We start from the raw sequence: 20,240 nt of genomic DNA on the forward strand, positions 1-20,240 counted from the left end.
TGGGCGTAGTCAGGGGAGCGCATGATCCCAGGGCAGCACCTCTAAATTTAATGGAGAAGAAAATTGTTTTCTGGTGAAAAAGACGCCCTTACAGTATGGAGGAAAGGGGTCGGGACGTAGGAGTAGTACTTGTAGCTGCATTCGTTAACCTGGCTTCTGTTTGTTTTCTCTGTCTATCCTGCACCTGGGGATTTCTATTCACTCGTTTTTTTTCCACCTTAATTACAAATCGGTCCCGTATTGTGCCTCATTTCCGCAGCCATATACAGTGTGACCTAAAGGTTGGTCTCCATTAAGATCGGATAAGGGAGCGACTTCTGTTACCTCTGTCTAGTTGATAAGAGTCTTTCCTGCCTCAATATATGGTCTCACGTTTTACCAAACACACAGTACAACCATCTCTTCAGCATATCCAAGCCACAATGCTGCTGTGTGTTACCTGTAAAGAGTAATCTGCTGGTACGGAACCCAGGGTCTTTCCCTAATCTAACTGGAGATTCCTCCTAGTCCCGAGCACCCCTTACTCTGATAAATCGTTGCTAACCCCTATATGTGCTTGCTTTCCCTTGTTGTCTGTGTCTCGTACCCTGTTTCTGCTAAATGCTGAGTGTTGTCTCCCAAATCTTCCATGTTCTCTTGTGCTCCTGTGACAGCTTTTTGCACCTGGCAAAGTTTTCAATCAGGTTCACATGTGATTTAAGGTTTCACTGGACAGTAGCGTCAACCAGGAAAATTACTTCTCCCATTATGCCACTGTCACTTGGTGATAGAATAGAAATGTAAAAAACATATTGCAAATGTGTACTCTTGTCCAAGGTCACAAATGGTCTCCGCGGACCAGGAAACATGGCATTCTAAGGCCTTCGGGCCAGTGACATGAGCTACTTGAAGGCAGTCAAAAGGTGAGATACCCAAATACCCCAACTAATTAATGCCACCCTTTATATAATAACTATTCTTATTCACTTGCCTTAAGCGCTCTTCCCATATTTATATGAGATCACTGGCCCATAATTGTAGTGAGTAGAATCAAATTCTGAGCCCTCATAATATCTGCATAAACCGATATTTCTAAGCTTCGCTACCATTGAGCCCAGGATCACTGTAAACACATGGATTTTGCATGGACCAGTATTACAGTGTTAAGTACTTTGCGTAGAATCCTGCTTCCAGTTGAGAACCTAGCCAGGAACCATCAGAACAAAGACAAGAAGCATTCAATCCACTGCCAAATAACTGCTGGGAGCAGACACGCATCCAAAGAGCCAAAGTCTGTTTTTTTTTCAAGGTGGCTGCCAGGGGCTCTAAAGTCTCGGAGGGCCATATAGAGGCAACAGGTGATTCAAATTGCTCACTCAGCCATGAAATACAATTAGAGGGGCTGGAACAAAATCAGAGCAGGCCTGACCAATACCAAGCGAAAGAGCAAATACAAAACAGGGGGAGGCCTATAAAAAGACTAACTGATCTGGTGAGATGGAACCAGTCACTTACAGCAGCAGAAGAGTCTGGAAACGATGGAGCAAAAAAAGATGCCTGAACCAGAGAGCAAAGCTTGGGAAGATAAGCTGGCTGGAATGCTTACAAGAATAAAATAACCTGAGATAGGTTAAGGGGCCTGCAGGAGCTGAGAGACCTCAGAAAAGCTGCAAAACATGAGAGCTAAGAAGCATGGAGAATTAAGTGAGCTGGGCACTATATCCCTGGAGTACAAATAGTGTGCTGTGTACTATATGTTAGAGATTGGGGTAGATGTGACAGAAAACGTGCTGCGAAATTTTGTAACCCAAAAGGAGATCAAGAGAGCAATCGTATATCTTGAGGAGACTGTTTTTGAAGAATCAAAGAGTGCTGGCGCCATCTGCTCCAGTCTGTATTTAAGGAGTGTCAAGACTCATGCTGGGTGCTAGCCCAGAGACTGTTTTGGGGGAGGCTAAACCAGCTTGTGGACTGCTTTAAAACAATACTTGGAAAAGGGAAGCAGACAAGAGTTCCAGAGGGAGACCAGGATCCTTGGCAGACAGTATACCTGAGGCACTTTGATCTCTTCCGCACACCTTCTATTTAGATTGTTCAGTGACGGAACACCCTTTCTTTGTAGAGAAACCCCTGTTAATATAGGAGTTTATGAAATGCCCATTCGGACAGCATGTCTTTTGTGTCATGTTTTTCTACTGGTTCACTAAGCCCTTTGTGCAAAAGTATTGCTAAGAGAGAAGAAAAACCCATTCATTGGCTGTCTGTGTGCTATCCCAAAGTGAAAGGACTACAGAAGAAAAAACGGTCTATTGCAATTATAATGACCTTTCTTTTATATAGTGCCTGCTGCCACCGTCTTACGGTTTAAATGCACCATAAAAGCCAGGTGATGCCAATATCTAATTCAATGGTACACTGCTCAGCACGTTTTTCATAATATGGCTCCAGCAGGGAAACATTTTGTAGCAAAGTAATGTCTATTGATTTGCCTGAATATGCATATTACTTCAATTAGCATATTTAGGTTAACTAATTTGGAAGTTCCACTTCAAGGAAATATGGAACCAATATGCGATTGTGAGGGTATGTGCCTTTTTTAATACTTAGAAAAAAAAAATTCTATTGAGGCAATATTTGAAACTACAAAGCGGCATTGCCACCTTGATAGTGGTTTAGTTACACCTCTTGGCATCACAATTTTAAGGGGCAAGCATCAACGTTAAGGAGCCCACAAAATGACAATACAAAAAAATGAGTTTGGCCTCACAGTATCACACCCTAATCCATAGTCGCCTGTGATGAAATCAAATTAAATACCCCTCCTGTTAGTCACAGAAATGATCTGGGGACCGGGAATGACAGGCTACTACCTGATGAGATACCCAGAGGCAGGAACATTGGGGATCTCCAAAGGCCCTTCATTTGTCTTAGTACATCCCACTCTAGGTCACCAGTGACAGAGTCTCTGTAGCAGTACCAACATCGGCATCTATTGTGTAAGCGTAGTAAACCTTCCCCTTCATTACCGCAAGTTTATTGCCCTTCAAAGATGCCTCGCTTACCCACACCAAGTGGTGTTGCTACATCTGGAAAAGATCTGGGCCTACGCTAATGTCGTGACAGTCGGGTCTCGGGGCTAGTTAGCCTTCTGGTTGTAGCCCCTGAGCTTCTATCCGGGGCTACATACAAAAGATCCGGGGCTATAGCCCTCCCAGCCCCCCCCCCCCCCAGAAACGCCTCTGCCCCAACCAACACCCCAGACTTTGAAGGAGCTTGCCGACCTAAAGTAATTAACATTAAAAGGCATCTGTAAGGAAGGCATGGTATCAAAGTAAGACAGACACAAAAAATCCCAGTTCAAGGGTGTTTATTAAACTGTAAAACGGGTGACATAAATGCCTAATCTAAACCTAAATCTAAGATGGGAGCAAGCTACGACCATCAAATAATTCAGTCCTAGTAGAGTCTAGTCAAATAAAAAGGGCCTATACTAAAAAAAATATATATTGCAATCCTTACCGCTATGCTACAAAATAGTGGGATATAATGTTCACAAGAAAAGAAAGAAGTGCTCACAAAATGAGAAGTCAGGCTGTTATGGCCAGGCCTTCTGTGTCCAAGTCTCTTCTCATGCAAAGTCTCTTGCTTCCGAGGGCCTGATCTCACATTAATAACAGAACTACATTTCCTTCTAGTAACCTTCACATCAGGCGATTACTCATCACCTTAGGATCCCCTTCAGCCAGGTTTTGATCCTTTTTTCAGTGTCAGCCTCCCATAACCCTTGCCACTTTAAACAGACTTCTGAAGGGCGATGTCATCTCGCTGGGTCACTGTTAGCCTATGGCAAGTGCGGCCTTCACAAAATCACAGTTTGCATGGCGTTCCTCTCAGTCGGGCACAAATGCCAGCTTCTCAACTCCCTCAGTCGGGTTCAGACCAACCACTCACTGTGGACATCCCTCAGTCGGGTTCATACTTGTCAACACAATAGTCACGGGTGTATTACTGCTCACCATATATCGCAGGCATCCCTCAGCTGGGTTCACATTTGCCAATTATCACAGTTCAAAAGAAAGTCATTCTAGACCCCTTAGGTTCTTCCTTTACCCAAGTCCGAGTCTCAGCCCCCAGTTACGCTTCACACAGTTCTATCATCACAATGGATTTGCAGGCATCCCTCAGTCAGGTTCACATTTGCCTCCCCTATGTGCCAAAGACTTTCAACTGTACAGGGGTTTGACTTGACCCTTGTACGACCACTTTAACAGCTTATGCTGGCCTTCCCTAAGGCCTCTTGGTATTTGTAGTTTCCACGCTCTTAGTTCAATACATTCTCCTGGTTCAGGAGACGGGGGTGGGGGGGGGCAGCAGTTGGGAGTCCTTCGAATGAGCGCCCATGTGACACCGGACCACTCTAACTCTGATGCCAATTTTACACATAAAAGACCTTTGTTCTTTAGTCTTCTTTCTTCATCCAATATCGCTCTTCACAACCTTGAGCCCAACACAGTCCGGTTTATTATCGTCTCTTCCCGACTCACCAGCGGTGTCGAAATCTGTTGGCGTCTCTTGCCTCTGGAGTCCGGCACGGTACCACGACGGCAACCGCATCTCCCCACCCTGGCTATCAGTGCTGGAGGGTCCCATGTACCAGAGACATCCTTCACAAGATTCGCCAGCTGCAATTCCCAGTTTTACGGTCCCTTCTTGGTGGCTCTGCAGGGGTTGTCCTTTCAGGTCACACCACCTTTCTCCTCCGCTGGAACTGCTGTCCTGGAATAGCTGCTTCCTCGTGCGCTTGGCCTTGCTCAGAGTGTGCTCTCATGCTCCGCCTTTTATCCCTATGGGGAAGGGAAAGGGCAGTCAGGTGTGTGTAGTTGTCGGCAATTGCCCAACTCTGCGTGACCCTTGTGTTGGGACATATCAGGTAAATGGCTCTGATATTAGTCTGTTGTCGCTCACCTCACAGTGTGAGAAAGGGTTTGTGTTGGAAGGGGACTGGGAGGGGGAGGGGGGGAATTTCAAAGCATCTTACTGGGCAGGATGGGGAAAAAGTGTCATAAGGAAGGGGATACCGTGTCTCACCCTTGGGTGTTCCACTTCCACTCCCCCCGAAGAACCCTCACCCAGGAGATCCTCCTGCACTGCTCCACCACCAGGAACTGGATCCAATAGCGATGGCCGTGTTCTGGCCACCTGTATGACAGATCCTATGGGATTAGCGAGGTAGAGCGTCTGTGTAGAATCTCAGCTTCTACCCCAGAAGCCAGCACAGGAAGTTGAGAGTGCAACCGGTCTTCCAGTGCGGACCAGTGAGGGAAGGGAATATATACGCCCACATATTCAAGATCAGCGGCCCACTTTCTGGGAGGCACCGGGGAGACTATAGTCTGAACTGCAGAGCCATGTAAGGATAACGCCACTTCCACGTGACTTTAAAAATAAGACTGTCTGCTTTTGTACGTCCTCGGCAGCCATATTAACATGATAAGAATAGCCAGAGTAATTAAAATAGGGAAAACACCTAGAACAAATAGAAAAGGGGGAACCCAAGCAATCCCCTTCATGTCCAGAGACAATAGAGACAAAGGTCTAACTTAGCAGTGTCATTGAACAATCAGTTCAATCAGGTGTACTATAAGATCACAGAGCTCAGCAATAGGGGGCACAGATACTGGGTTGGATACAGGGAAGAGAAGTATGGTGTACTGAAGCTAAAAGACTGGAGGAAGGGACTGGAACAAAAGAACTGCCCAACCCAGGCCATTTGTCCACCTACAGCTGTGGCCACAAGAATCTTATTCTAGACTCTTCCAGCTTGCTCACCAGTGTTTGTATTCTCTGCCCCATTTCCAACCCGTTCCCCATCACTGACAACTCTTGCCGAACCCTGTGTCTCCTAATGGCCAGATTTCACCCTCATTCTTTCATATTCTGCCCCTCAATACCTAGTACTTGTGCAGTAGCCCATTACACAACATTGGGACATACAGTAATGTTAGGGAGTTGTTGTTAGTGTGTACTAGCTGGGCTAATCAGTGTTGCTCATGTCCTGATCAAGTGGGGTCTCATGTGCCCTGGGGGATGGTGCTCTTGTCCTCATGTCAGCAAGTCTTGCTTCAGTTTGCTCTGGCATCTCATTGGCCCTGGAGAAAGCTGCTCTTGTCCTCTGGTTGGCAAATCGTGCTGCTGTTTGTTGTTGTGTTTCAGAAGTTCTTGATATTGATTTTCACTTTGCATCAGATGGATCATTTCCAAGTGACGTTTGTTTTTTGTGCAGCATGTTTCAGTCACTTAATGGCTTCAGCACATTTGAAAAAATGTCCAAGAAAGATTGATTGATTGTGCTTTCTTCTCGTGAATGAACTTAAGTAAACTGTAATCTTGCTATTTTCCATATTTGGACTGGCGTGATAAAAAGAAAAATGTAATAATTCTTTTATTTATTCCCTTTAAAAGTGCTTTAATAAATAGTTTCGAACTGTATACAGTAGTAATACATTTTAAAGGAATATACGACATATCGAAAATTTAGCTTCAGACACTTTTCCAAATTTTGCCTCCTCCTAGTACAGACTTTAGTGAATCGGGTGAGTATCAGTAAATGAGGGTGTCTACGGAATACATTTTTTGCATCCAAATGGACTACAATCCTTCCCCAGACAAAAGAGGAATCCATGCAAAATTTGGTAGATGTGGGTTCAATGGTGTGGATTTGTATTGCTGGACAAACACACACACACATATATATACTTATGTCACTTAGGAGGGTCATCCAATATGCGCCAGCTTGCAATTGAGTGAAAAAAGACACTTTCAATCTTAAGGGTGATGACAAATCAATGTAATTCACAAAAGGTCTTGAATACCAAATTGGGGATTGATTAGTCTAAGAAAGTATAAACCTCTATATGTGACCACTGTCAACATCTAATCGTCACCATTTAGATAGTACCAACAGTTTGTCGGTGATGTCAATCAAAATCTTTTTGAAACCTCTACACGTGTTTCTCCACTGTGGTTCCAGTGGATCATCAGGAGGTTTTGCTACAGTTGTTAGGTTTATCTAAAGAAAAATTACAAGAAAGAAAAAGGAAAGAAAAGCCATAAATTAAAAATAAGTATAGTGAGTTTTAGATATTACAACTCAAAAGAGCAACTAGTTATGGCTCTGAAAGTTAATCTTTTGTTGCTCCAAAATATGAGCTTACTCATCCTTAGTAGATTCCTGTGTGTTTTTAGTAGTTGTACCTTGAAGGTTGACTGTTTGTCAAGATTTCTCTCATTTTTTAAAGGTTGCCCTGTAAATGTTACAAAATATTTTGATTGAGGTCACCGACAAACTGTTGGTACTATCTAAATGGTGACAATTAGATGGTGACAGATGTCACATATAGACGTTGATACTTTCTAAGACTAAGCAATCCACAATTTGGAATTCAAGACCTTTTAAGAATTACATTGATTTGTCATCACCCGTAAAATAGAAATTGTCTTTGTTCACTCAATTGCAAGCTGGCACATTATTGAATGACCCTCCTAAGTGACATCATTTTGAATTAATATTGGGCAGCCACAATATTGGGACACTCCTTTGCTGACAACTGCAGAAATATACAGATATCTAATTTGGATTCGCCACTGGTTTCCCATGGTCTGCAATCTCCCTTATATAACTTGTTACACAAATACATACATTCAGCTTTATATATAAAGATTGGGGTAGTGTGGCAGGGGATAAGGAGAGTGAAGGAGTGTGTGTATGTGCCTGGGTTGTGTTCTTATGCGTCACTGTAAATGTGCCTGCATAAGCAGGAAGATCAGTATCTGTGCCAACTTGTGCCCCGTGTATGTGTGTAAAGGATAGCTGCAGCTAGCCACAACACCTCGCTGATGTGTAAAATAGCAACACGTGGCCATATGAAGCTGCACACAGGTCTAGGATGTTTTAGGGTCATGGGGGCCCCACTTGGTTGGATATATGATGTTAGCACCAAGCTGATCCATCAAATTCTGAATGGCGTTTCCTCCATTGCGTGGCTTTATTTTCAGCACGCAGTGATAAACTACGTACAAAGAATTTGCTCGAATTTCAGATGTCAAACAATCTAAATATATTGTTGCGCATGGATTACTAGTACCCCATGTTATATGGCGCTTGTAAAATTGTCAGTGTTTGTATAAACAGGGATACTGTGCAGGCAATCTTAAATCTGGAAATCAAATACCCATTGTTTCATCACAGCTTAACCTCAGAATGAAAGGAAACCTGATTGTACGTCTAGCTGGCATTCTTGATCAACAACAAGAAGAAAAAAAGCTGTGCGTTACCTCCTCCACTCTTATATATTCCCTTTTAAGTGTTTCTTTCTCATTGGAGGCGTACACAGGACGCAAGCTGGCAGGAGCAGCTGTCAGTAACATTATCTGCAAAGAAACATGAATGGAGTTATCCCGGTTGCACACATACTAAACTCAGCTCCACCAAATACCAATGAATGCATTTGCTTTTATTAGTAATTTTTCTTAGTACTAGAGGCTATACTAATTTGTCTCAGCAACTTCTATGCCAGAGATACCCCAAAAGATTGTGGGTACAAGGGAATGCAGTTTTATAAGCCACGCTTTACAACATTCAAATTATGTATTTTAAAAACTAGGAAAATGAGTCCACTTCAAAAGATCTAGTTCAGAAATGCTACTACTAGTAGCATTTCTTTCCCTGTACATGAATATGTTTGTTCACAGCATCTGGCAGGCTTATTAGCCTCCACAAGTTCCAGATCCTTAATATGTTCCCTTTTCCCAGATTACACAGGAGATTGCGGAATCAGTACCTAGAATCCTTGTGGAGGTATAGGTGTCCGCAAAGAGGAAGGGAACATATCCTCCTGCACACAGGCAGAATGCGAAAGGGGATTTTCATTGGTTCTCGCTTGGCCAAGTAATCTCATCGACCGCAGCCCCACAACTCCCATCTGTAATTTAAATGTTATCCTAGCAGGCCGCTGTACAAGAGCGGACCCTTTCTCAAACCAAATCGCAGCCAGTCAACGAAGGGTTAGCGGGGGTTTGATTATTGCAGTCACCCGGCAGTCACTTTGGGTCTTTGGCAAGTTCTTATATAAAATGACACTTCTAGAGTCTACCTCCATATTCACTTAACTGACCGCAGTCCTGTCGTTTACTCGCAGCTTGGTAAAAAAGATGGTCAATAAAATCGTCTTTTTTCTTCGTTTTTTATCAATGCAAACTAACTCATGTTTTGCTACAACCGGGTATCTATTAACTGCTTCATTCTATATTCAATGTGCTGCCTCCTAAGTAAAACCATGTCCTAGCGTAAGGGCAGCGCAGAAAGAAGGGCAATCAGAATGACGTCCGGTGGTGCATGCGACTTGGCATGGTGCCTAGTAGTGCTCCACTCACTAATGATACGAAGAACAAATAAAAACAAACAGAAGAACAAGTTAATTACCCCTGGTAACATTCTTTCGACTGGATGTTTCTCCAATGTATTGCTCATCTTTGACTTGTAATGTCCATCTTCGGGTGCTTCCGAAATTTTTCATCAGAGGCCGCTCTGCGCCAAGTCGATGTCTCTCGAAGGCCTCTGTTGAGGGGGACGTCATCCGATGTTATAAGTAGCACACACGGCGTCCGTTGGGCTCAGTTCTGTTTTTCCGATCGAGGCTAATAGAAGCACCCAGCAACACGGGCAGGACAGTACTTAGCCTTGCGAGAACGAGAGCTGCAATTGCATGGGTAATTCTACAGAGGGGTAGGTTTGGAGGGCGATGAGGAATACGTCGGAGGAACATCCAGTCGAAAGAACATTGCCAGGGGTAAGTAACTTGCTCTACGAATGGATTGTGTCCTCCAACGTATTCCTCATCTTTGACAGACTCCCAAAGCAGTATTCACTATAGGAGGAGGGAGAAGAATTTAGACATGCCGTACTGTCAGGGCAGAATAAAGTACTGCCTTACCAAAAGCAACATCCTGAGCGTGGGAAGTGTCCAGAGAATAATGCTTAGCAAACGTGTGAATAGATGACCATGTTGCAGCATCACAGATGTTCTTAATGGGAACCCCTCTCTGCAGGGCAGTCGAGGTGGCCATGCCCCTGGTGGAATGGGCACGCAAACCTTCACGAGGGTCCTTGCCTGCCAGTCTGTTGCAGTCGGAAATTGTGAGGATGATCCACCTGGACAAGTTCTGCTTGGAGACAGCCTGGCCAAGTCTTTGTCTGGTGTACCCCACAACGAGCTGGTCGTCCACACTCAACTTGGACATCCTCGAAATATAAAATTTCAGCGCTCTCCTAGGGTCCAATCGATGTAGCCTTTCCTCCTCTTTGCTAGGATGTGGAGGAGGGTAGAATGCTGGTAGCACAATTTATGCCACAGGCGAAAGTCAGACACCACCTTAGGCAAGAAGGAGGGTTTCACCCTCAAAACAAACCTTTTTTGTGAAATATAGTAAATGGTGGCTTGGAAGAAAGCGCTTGCAACTCGCTTGCTCTTCTCGCAGATGTAAGAGCAACTAACAGTGTAGTCTTGAAGGTCAAGCACCACAATGGGCATGAGTGCAAGGGTTCAAAAGGAGCACCCGATAGATATTTCAATACCAGGTTAAGGTCCCACCGGAACCTAAATTGTAGAAGACGGGAACACATTTGTGAGCCCCTTTAAAAAAAATGATTGACTAGAGGGATCTTAAAATAGGAACATTTGTGTAAGGGCATTGCAAGGGCTGTTACGGCTGTGAACCCTGTCTGAACAGAAGTGGAATTGTGGATCGCATTGGGACGTTTTTTCGGAACGCTAATCACAGTACTTGCAGCCAACATCAATAATAGAAGCAAGAACTGTGTGGATTGCATCTAAAAACAAATGTTTATTTGTGGATTTAAAACAAACGTTTCATTGCTTTTCAGTGACTTGTGGCTCCGCCTCTGAGCCCCGGCTCCCAGCATTCCCTTCATCAACACTGGCGCACGCACATTCGCGCGCACGCAGTTGTGTAAGGGCACTGCAAGGACTGTTACGGCTGTTAAGCTGAGGAGCTGGTGAGCGTAGAGTGAGAAATATACTTTTTAAAGTGATTCATTGTGTTGAAGTTATATTTTAATTTATTTGTTTTTCTATTTCTTTTCTTTTTTAATTTATTTTATATTTTACTCGGTATAATCTTGATTTGTGAACAGTGATTTTGAGATTGGTTAAGAGGTGGTTAAATGTTCACTTTACGCACAGGTATGCCGCCGGTCCCCCATTTGGCCAGTAAGATCAGTGAAATTGATTTAGCAACAGTTACGCCCAAGCAGGGAGCGCAAATTCCTAATGTTCCACGCAAGATCGTGTCACGCTCAAGATTGCTCTTTAACACGATGGACATCAGGAAGTTTTACCCAGAATGTCCTCCCGTTAGCGTGGCATTTAATGTTATTCCTATTACAGGTATAGATACTCCTATTACGATTGACAAATCACAGCGGGAGGTAATGATTGCAGAGGGGGTGAAGGAGCAGACTCCTCCAATTGATTTATGCTCTCCCTCAAACTCCCAGATGATGGCCTTCTCACAAAAAGTTTTATTGGGAGAATTTGACGTGCCAGTAAAAAAAGACTTCCGTCACTCCAATAGTAAAGAATGTAGTGACTACGGTACAGATACATGGAGCAAATATAGGCGGCACATTGGAAAATAACAAAAAAAATTATGTGGTGAATGATATAAGTGAAGAACAAAAGAATGAGCAAGGTGAAGTGTGTGAAGATTGCGCATTTATGCCTAGGGATATGAATGTGAATATGCAGGAACTGCAATCTATAAATATAGAGGAAAGAGAGCAATTGTCCCAGTCGCCAGTCTTGTTTGCTGACTCACAGCAAGAGTCATCTGTGCTTTCCATATCTTTTACACATCCTACACCGCGACAATCTAGGGCGAAAGCAATAGAACAAAATGTAATTGATGGACAAAATGCTACATTAGGGGCAGAAAATACACTAGAGGCAATGAATACAGCCCTATATGCGCTGGCAAAACTCTATGAATCCCTAGATCCCCGTCTCACGGACCAGAAATTCTTAAAGAATGGGTAGAAGCAAGAACGACACATGAATTAAGAGAGGTTTCAAATGCACCTACATTACAGGATGGTAATAAACAAAACGAAGAGTTGTTAAAACAAATAGAATTGACCGTGCGAGCGACTCTACAATCAGAGGGGAAAAGTACAGGTTACAGAAACAAATCTAATGGCCGAAAGAACGAAAAGAAAAGTATGTGAAGAAAAAATGAATGGCTGCACAGTTCAGCAAGTAAAGGGGGAGGAAATATCAGAAATCGATAATGATATTAAACAGGAGAAGACAAATAAAGATGAGTCTGAACGAAAGGCTGTGGCAGTTACCAATCCGGTCTATAATATATTTGCAGCTCAGGGCCCACAGTTACAAAGCACAAAAAGCTCTAAAGAGAGTAAATGAACTACCCTAAAGAAAGAAAAGAATCAAAAAATAACAAAACTTCAAAAAAGCAAAAATCCCAGGCAATTTATAAAGTTACTAACACTGCCGGATAAACGTGTGCAGGACAAAAGTGCTGCAATTGTGAGAAAATATGCTGCCCTGGCCAAATTAAAGGGGCAAACAATGCAACCCAACCCAACCAAGTTTTAATGGATAACTCGGTACTCACAGAAAATCCTGGCACGTCTCAAAATGAGCTGAAATATGCTGCGCTAGATTGTCTGGTACAAGAAATAACAAAAAAAGAGGGGAAAGCTATAGAGGTTAAAAGAACCATGGCTGGTTTAGGTGGCTTAGAAACAATTGATGACGTTGTACAAGTTGACTCTTTAAGCCAAGACAGTTACTTGAGTCTTGAAGAGCGTAGAGAAGAAATTGAAAAATCCTTGGGACAATTTTTGACAAGACCAGTAATGACCACAAAACAGGTAAATGAGGAAAATTCAAAGTGGTTTCAAGAGAAGTCAAAGAATGAGGTTCAGAGTCAGCCTCTGGATAAATTGGTATCAACCAGAGGGTTTGTGGCAAAGCAATCCGAATTGACATCATATCAAAATACTCCCCCCATGAACATCCAGGAAGCAAGGAAAACCTTCAATGTAAAACAAACTGAAAAGAATGAGAGATTGAATGGTAGACAAGGCAGTTGTAACAAATTTACGCATGTAAGCCTAATAATGCAGTGTAGGGTAGGAGAATATGGGTCGTATGATCTAAATAGATCATCGGTGCTAAATATTTTTGGAAATGTCCCAAGGTTACAAGGAATGAAGTCATCTGACTTAGCCCAAATTGAATTTATTCATGAATATGATAGAACAGTGGTTAAGATATAGATGACATTGAATGTGGTAAAGGAGGCTATATGGCAAGAAGGAATGGAAATTTATCAAATTGGTTTCATGTTGCTTAATTTGGCAGAGAAAACTCAAAAGATTGAGGTAAATCAGCCAATAATATTCAGAATGCCTGGAAATAAATCTTGGGATCAAAATCCTATGTCAATTTCTTACTCTACCATACATGCTGATCGACCTCGTGCAGTAGGCTTTTCTGCCACTACTTCAATGATAAAGAGATGATAGCTAAAATACATCTCGGTAGAACAAGTCGTTCGAGTGGCATCATGGAATACGAGAGGAAATGCATATTTAACTTCCTCTTCAAGAGCTCAATTGGAGCAATATGACATACTTATACTTGAAGAAGTGTGGTTGGATTCTGTACCAGTCTGGGAAAACCATCAAATTGAGTTGATAGCAGCAACCAGTAAAAATTGAGGTAGACCTAAGGGAGGTTTAATGGTGATTGTAAAAATGGGTAATGGATGGAAGTTGTCGCCCTGGTACTCTCCAAACAAACATATTCAGTTAGTAAAGATCATAACACCAAAGTTATTGCTTGTGTAAATATATATTGGAACCATGTGGATATAAAAGACAATAACTTTTTAAAGGCCATAGGATATTGTCTAGATTTAATAGCTAAAGATTTGTCTATAAATTACACTATTGTAGCTGGTGACTTGAATATGAATTGTTTGGAAAGTGGCCAGGCGAAACTAACAGCAACAGCAAAGCAATGGAATTGGCTGATGGGAGAGAGAGGTTTGAATATGGTGAATGGTGCCATTGATGGAGACATTCCTCCTAAACATACATGGCGTAGGGATAAACTAACATCGCGGATTGATTACATTTTTGTAGATAATCATATGTTTAATCTCTTAACTGTATTGAAAATATCTGAATTTACACAGAGTGGCCACAGCATATTGGCCTTGGATTGGCAGTGGATTGGTGATAATGAATGTGAGGATAAAAAACAAATGTATCAAAATTCCTTGGTGTTGTCAGCGAGGGGGAATCGCTTTAAATGGACTTCGCCAATGTTGACGGAGCTCCTGAGGGCGATCTCATACCCAAAAGACATTCTTGAGCCAAATGTAGAATATCAAGACGGTAACTATGTAGCCATACTACATTTATTTAAGAAAAAAATGATCGAGTAGGTCTAAATAACCAAAAAATTAATCGGCATGAAAATGATAATGAGGTGCGATTGAGAAAAGGGAAACTAAGGAAGGATATTCGTAATCTGCCTGAATGTAGCATATTAGAACAGAAAAAAGCAACCAACAAATTGAAAAACTCTTATAAAAATTGGGTGAAGCAGCATAGAGCCCAAATGATTTTGCAGGATGCCAAAACTATGTTACATTCTCTGGCTGCGAAAAGCTCTGCCTTGATTTGGGAATTAATAAAAAACATATATGCACCTGTACAATCTATTTGTCAAGTTAATGCTGTTCCCGAGGAGGTATGGATTGAATACTACTCATCCTTGTATGCAAGCACTGTATGGGCTGATAGGCACACAGGTGTAATTGCCAAGGGAACAGCTCAGTTAAAAATTACAGAGGAAGATATAGTATATCATATTAAAAAACTAAGCTCATCAAGAGCAATTGGCCCTGATGGACTCTCCAACTCAATGCTTAAAGAACATTCACAAGCTTGGGCCTCTATTTTGCGAGTACTATTTGATCAAATTATATATACAAAAATACTTCCAGTATCATGGCAGAAATAGATTATAGTTCCCATTTATAAAAAGGGGGATAGAACGGACCCTAGGAACTATAGGCCAGTGGCTTTATTAGATGCACCGGGGAAGTTATTTGCCAGATTCGTATTAGATGAATTCAATCAATGAACTAATGAGCATGATATTAATGACCCCTTTCAGATGGACTTTAGACCAGGGTTGGGAACGGCGGTTAATTCACAGGTCATTCATGCCATTAAAAAACATGAACTACAGGTGAAACAAAAATTGTACATGGCGTTTATAGATCTGGAAACTGCCTTCGACTCGGTATCTAGACAGCTACTGATTAAAAAACTGACCAATAGAAAGTGCCCTGAACATTTGAAATTTTGGATTCAGGAATTTCATACGAATACATCAATTCAGGTCAGAACATCATTGAATGGTTCATTAACCCGCTGCATATATACTTATAGAGGATTGAAGCAGGGCTGCCAAATGGCTTCCTCGCTATTCAATTTCTACATAGCAGATCTGGCGGATGAATTCAGGAGCATTGTGTCAGATGCACCACGATTGGTGACAGCTATGATCCCATGGCTGTTTTATGCTGACGACTTAGTTTTGCTAGCTAAAACAGCTAGGGGATTACAGGGGCTTTTGAACGTATTAGGTAAATATGTGGAAAAAAATGAATTGAGTATAAACCTGCCAAAGTCAAAGCCCATGAAGATTGGCACTATGCATAATAAAAAAGCGGCACGTTTGTCTTGGTATCTCAGCGCCTTGAAAGTGTTAACGAATATAAGTATTTAGGACTTAACATGAATATTTTTGACTCTGACATGCCGTATTATAATGAAATATGGGGAAAAATGAAACAGCTACTGCACAGGCCTCCTTGTTCAATTATAAATACAGAAAGTTCTCCTTGAAGCCAATAGTTATTTTTTACTGTCAGAAAGCTGTCCCGACAGTGATATATGGCGCTGAGACGAGATCTTGGAGGGATGATTCGTTTTGGTCAGTCTTGGAAGGCACCTATTGGAAACCACTCCTGAAACTACCCAAATCGGTTTCAATCTGCTTAGTGCGTTATGAGTTAGGATTGACTTCGCTATATACAATGTTAATATGCAACATAATTTCCACATACCGCAAATGCTTGATATCAGAAGCGAATTCGATTATGCAGATATTGTCGACATATATAGTGACAACAGATCATTTTGCTATGGCTACATGGAGGAATAAGGTTCAAGAATTCCTGGTGAATGTGACTGATGACATGTTAATAAACAATCCAATAAAGGCCAAGAAGAAAATATTGATATGGGATTGGTGTAATACTTATGATAAATCTGTAAACAGTAAACATGGAATTGAGCATAAGGTTGAGAAAAAAGTTAAGAACAACAGAATCATATTTACTAAAATTCCCTGGGCCAAAATATAGGGATATGTTTTTGAGATATAGATAGAACATTTGGCATACTAGAGATATCCTGGCCAAATGGAAGTTAATACCAAGGAAAATGAATTTCTGTAGATTTTGTAAGAACAGTGAAATGAAGGAAACATTACACCATCTAATTGTGAATTGTCTGTTACTAATTGAAAAAAGATCTATGTTCTTTAAACCACACTTTGAAGATTATACAGTATTAACAAGAGAATCACTGTGGTGGTATATATATATAATACAAGGTTAACAAAAGTAAGAATTGCAGTAGTTAACTTTCTACTGGCCCTGAAATTAACAGATGAGAATAATTTTGCTGAGGTGGATGATCTTCACTGAGTGTGGTTGTAGAAGAATTTGATTTATTCATTTTATGAGTGTTCCAGGCTATAGGTTATCTGAGGAAACAAAGTGCACCTCTATGTCTTTTGTTTTATCTTTCTTTCTTTCCTTTTTTCCTTTAATGGTATGTATATAGTTAGAAAGAAGGTGTTCGATAGTAAAACTGATTATATACTTTTAAATTGTTAATCTGTAAAAATTAATTGAAAGGTTTTTTTTAATGTTTTTATATTTAATTCATATAAATGTATTATTGAAAAGTTGATTTATCAACTGTAACAATAAATAAAAAAAATTAAAAAAATAGGAACATTCCTCTGAAGAGCGCTTGAAAATGGAAAGTGCAGCCAGGTAACCCTTAATGGTATCAGCCTGAAGAGGTTTGTGGGCCAATGAGAGAAAAAAAGATAGAACATCTGGTGTTTTACACTGAAAAGGATCAACATTATTGTCTCTGAACCAGTCACAAAATGTATTCCAACGGCAATAGTACAGAGACTTCGTTACTGGCCGTCTGACCGAAAGCAACACCCCCATCACGTCATCCGGGAGGTCCCAATCCTTGCACCTCAACCTTTCAGAAATCAAGCGTGAAGGTTGAGATTGTTGACCTCTGGATGGAGAACCCGACCCTCCTCTCGCGAGAGAAGATTCTCTCTTTGCGGAAGACGTATCGGAGGACAGATGGACATATATCCAGAAGTTCCGGCTACCACATTCTCCTGGCCCAATCCGGGGCAATGAGGATCATGCAGTTCCCAAACCTCCTCAACCTACTGATGACTTGAGGAATGATGGGGACTGGAGGAAACACGTACAGCAGTGAGAATTCCCAATCCACCACCAACTTGTCGCCCAGAGCTCCTCTCTGAGGAAATTCCCTTAAGCAGTTCAGTTTTCACTTCCGGTTGATACCGGTCGCGAACAGATCGACTTGAGGGGTTCCCCAAAGGGCAAAGATCTCTTGAAGGACTTCCTGAGCTAATTCCCACTCATGGGAGACTGTGCTCTGCCTGCTCAGAGTGTCCACTGCCGTGTTCTCCCCGGCCAGGTGAACCGCTGAAAGGGAGATTCCTTCTTGAATAGCCCAATACCAGAGCTGCATTGCCTCTCTGCACAGTGGTAGTGACCCTACACCTCCCCTCTTGTTTGTTGAGGTAGTGCATGGCCATTGTGTTGTCCGTCATTATCAGGACATTCTTTCCCCGTACACACGGCAGAAAAGCCTTCAGCGCTAGTCTGATTGCTCGCAGCTCCAAAAGGTTGATGTGTAGGTTCGACTCCGACGGAGACCAACGACCGCTGACGGTCAACTCGTTGGTGCGAGCCCCCCTACCCCGTGAGGGAGGCATCTGTCACTACAGTGATCTGCGGCCATGGTTGCCAAAAGTGCTCGCCTTTGAGAACATTTTCCTCGCAGGCCCACCACAGAAGAATCTGTGAGACCCTGGGCGGAATGTGAAGGCGGTCCGACATCTGTCCCGAGAAATGGGACCATTGTGATCGGAGAGCCCATTGAAGGGATCTCATGCGCAAGCGGGCCTCCAGCACCAGAAAAATGCAGGATGCCATGAGGCTGAGCAACCTCAAGAACCCGAAGGCAGAAGATTCTGGCCAGTCTGGAACTTTGTTACCATCTGGAGAATGTCTTGAGCCCTCACCTTGGGTGGCGAGCACTTTCCCAAGGAAGTGTCCAAAACAGCCCTGATGTACTGGAGCTGTGGGGAAGGTGTCATATGGGACTTCTTGAAATTGAGGGAGAGGCCCAGTCTGTGAAGGGAGTGGCAGGTAACATGGAGATGATCCAAGGCTTGTTCGGGAGAACGCAACCTGATCAGCCAATCGTCCAGGTAAGGGTAGACGTGAATCCCCCCTCTCCTGAGATGCGCTACCACCACCACCATCAGTTTGGTGAATACCCTCTGAGTTGAGGTAATCCCGAATGGCAGGACTCTGGTATTTCCTGTGCTTGAGATGGAACGGCACTTGAAAATAAGCATCCTGAAGGTCCAATGACACCAACCAATCCTGAAGTTGGAGGGCCTGAAGGATCTAAGAAAGAGTGACCATCTTGAATTTGTCTTTCCTGAGGAACTTGTTCAAGTATCCCCAAGTCCAAGATGATGGGTCTCAGTCCCCTGTCCATTTTGAGAATCAAAAACTATGGGGAATACCAACCCTTGTTCCTCTCTGCCACAGGCACTGGTTATATTGCACCTTTCTCTAACAGGGTTATAATCTCCTGCATAAGGAGCGGATCCAGAATCCTCAAAGAGTGTTTCCCCTGTGGATTGGTCTGAGGCTTCCTTAGAAAGGGAAGGCAGTAGCCGTGGGCTATGGGCTATTGTTTCCAGAGCCCACACATATGAAGTAGTGGCTGCTGCAGCGCCCGATGGCAAAGAGGCTGCTCCTGGAGCGGACTTGGCACCTCTACCTCATCCACCACAAGGGAACTTTCACTGGCCCCTTTGACTGGCCATTCCTCTCACCCTTCCAAATGAGGAGAAGAAGTGAAAAGATCAACCGCTCCACGGTTGTCGACTGGAACGAAAAGGCTGATGTTGCCTAACAGCGGCGCCTAAAGATTTGGCAGCCGCCTTGGAGCTCTGCAACTTCTCAAGGCTCTCGTCAGCCTTGCTGCCAAAAAGATGAGAGCCATCAAATGGCATGTTGAGAAGACGAGCCTGCACATCCGGTGCTAAACCAGACTTCCACAACCACGCAAACCTGCGTATCACTGTGCTCGTAGCCATGGATCTGCTGATACTATCTGCAGAATCCAATCCAGACCAGCGGGAATCACACATGGCATCCTTGCCGTCCTCAATAGCTAGAAAGTCCTCCCTCTCATCCCCTTCTGGAATATGCTCGGCTACCATGGAGATGCACTCCCACAGAGTGTACGAAAATGTTACAAGCGCACAGGTGGGAGTTGGCTGATTTTTAACACCATACTCCATGCCGAAAATACCTTCCGTGCCCATTGTTAGGCAGAATCCTGTGCAGTGCCCTTAGGGACCACTACACACAATTAAGACTACAGGTAGCGATACAAGTTTTACCTTTGGTACAAGCCTGTACTACTATGTCATAGTCGTAGCAGTGGCGGAGCAGGCAGGCTTATCTCAAGAGTATATGAGCAGTAGCAGAGATTATACGAAGGGACCACAATTACTGTGACTCAAGCAAACACTGACTCAAGGTTTCAGGTAGAAAAATATAAGTACATATATTTTTAAACCATTCGTTATAAACACAACACTTCTATTAAACTTCAATAAAAACCACACGTTAAATATACTACAACTAACCAATTCACTTTGTACAGTAAGTCTCAAGGTAAGTACCCTGTGTTGGAATGAACT

At 42.8% G+C, this 20,240-nt stretch overlaps 1 protein-coding gene across 6 annotated transcripts in view; it reads right to left on the reverse strand.

The window, feature by feature from the left end:
• APOO (apolipoprotein O) overlaps positions 1 to 20,240 on the reverse strand; it is a 1,477,911-nt gene that overhangs the window by 1,365,462 nt on the left and 92,209 nt on the right. For 5 of the 6 annotated variants that reach the window (XM_069637277.1, XM_069637272.1, XM_069637274.1 and 2 more), the window contains exon 2: positions 8,314 to 8,409. The exons of the other annotated variant lie outside the window; for it this stretch is intronic. In XM_069637277.1, the coding sequence (XP_069493378.1) occupies positions 8,314 to 8,406 (93 nt within the window). In that variant the 5' untranslated portion in view covers positions 8,407 to 8,409. The remainder of the gene's footprint in view (positions 1 to 8,313; positions 8,410 to 20,240) is intronic. 6 annotated transcript variants of the gene reach the window in all.

This window comes from Ambystoma mexicanum, chromosome 7p (genome assembly GCF_040938575.1).
Source record: "Ambystoma mexicanum isolate Mex_15411 chromosome 7p, UKY_AmexF1_1, whole genome shotgun sequence".
Lineage (NCBI taxonomy): Eukaryota > Metazoa > Chordata > Amphibia > Caudata > Ambystomatidae > Ambystoma > Ambystoma mexicanum.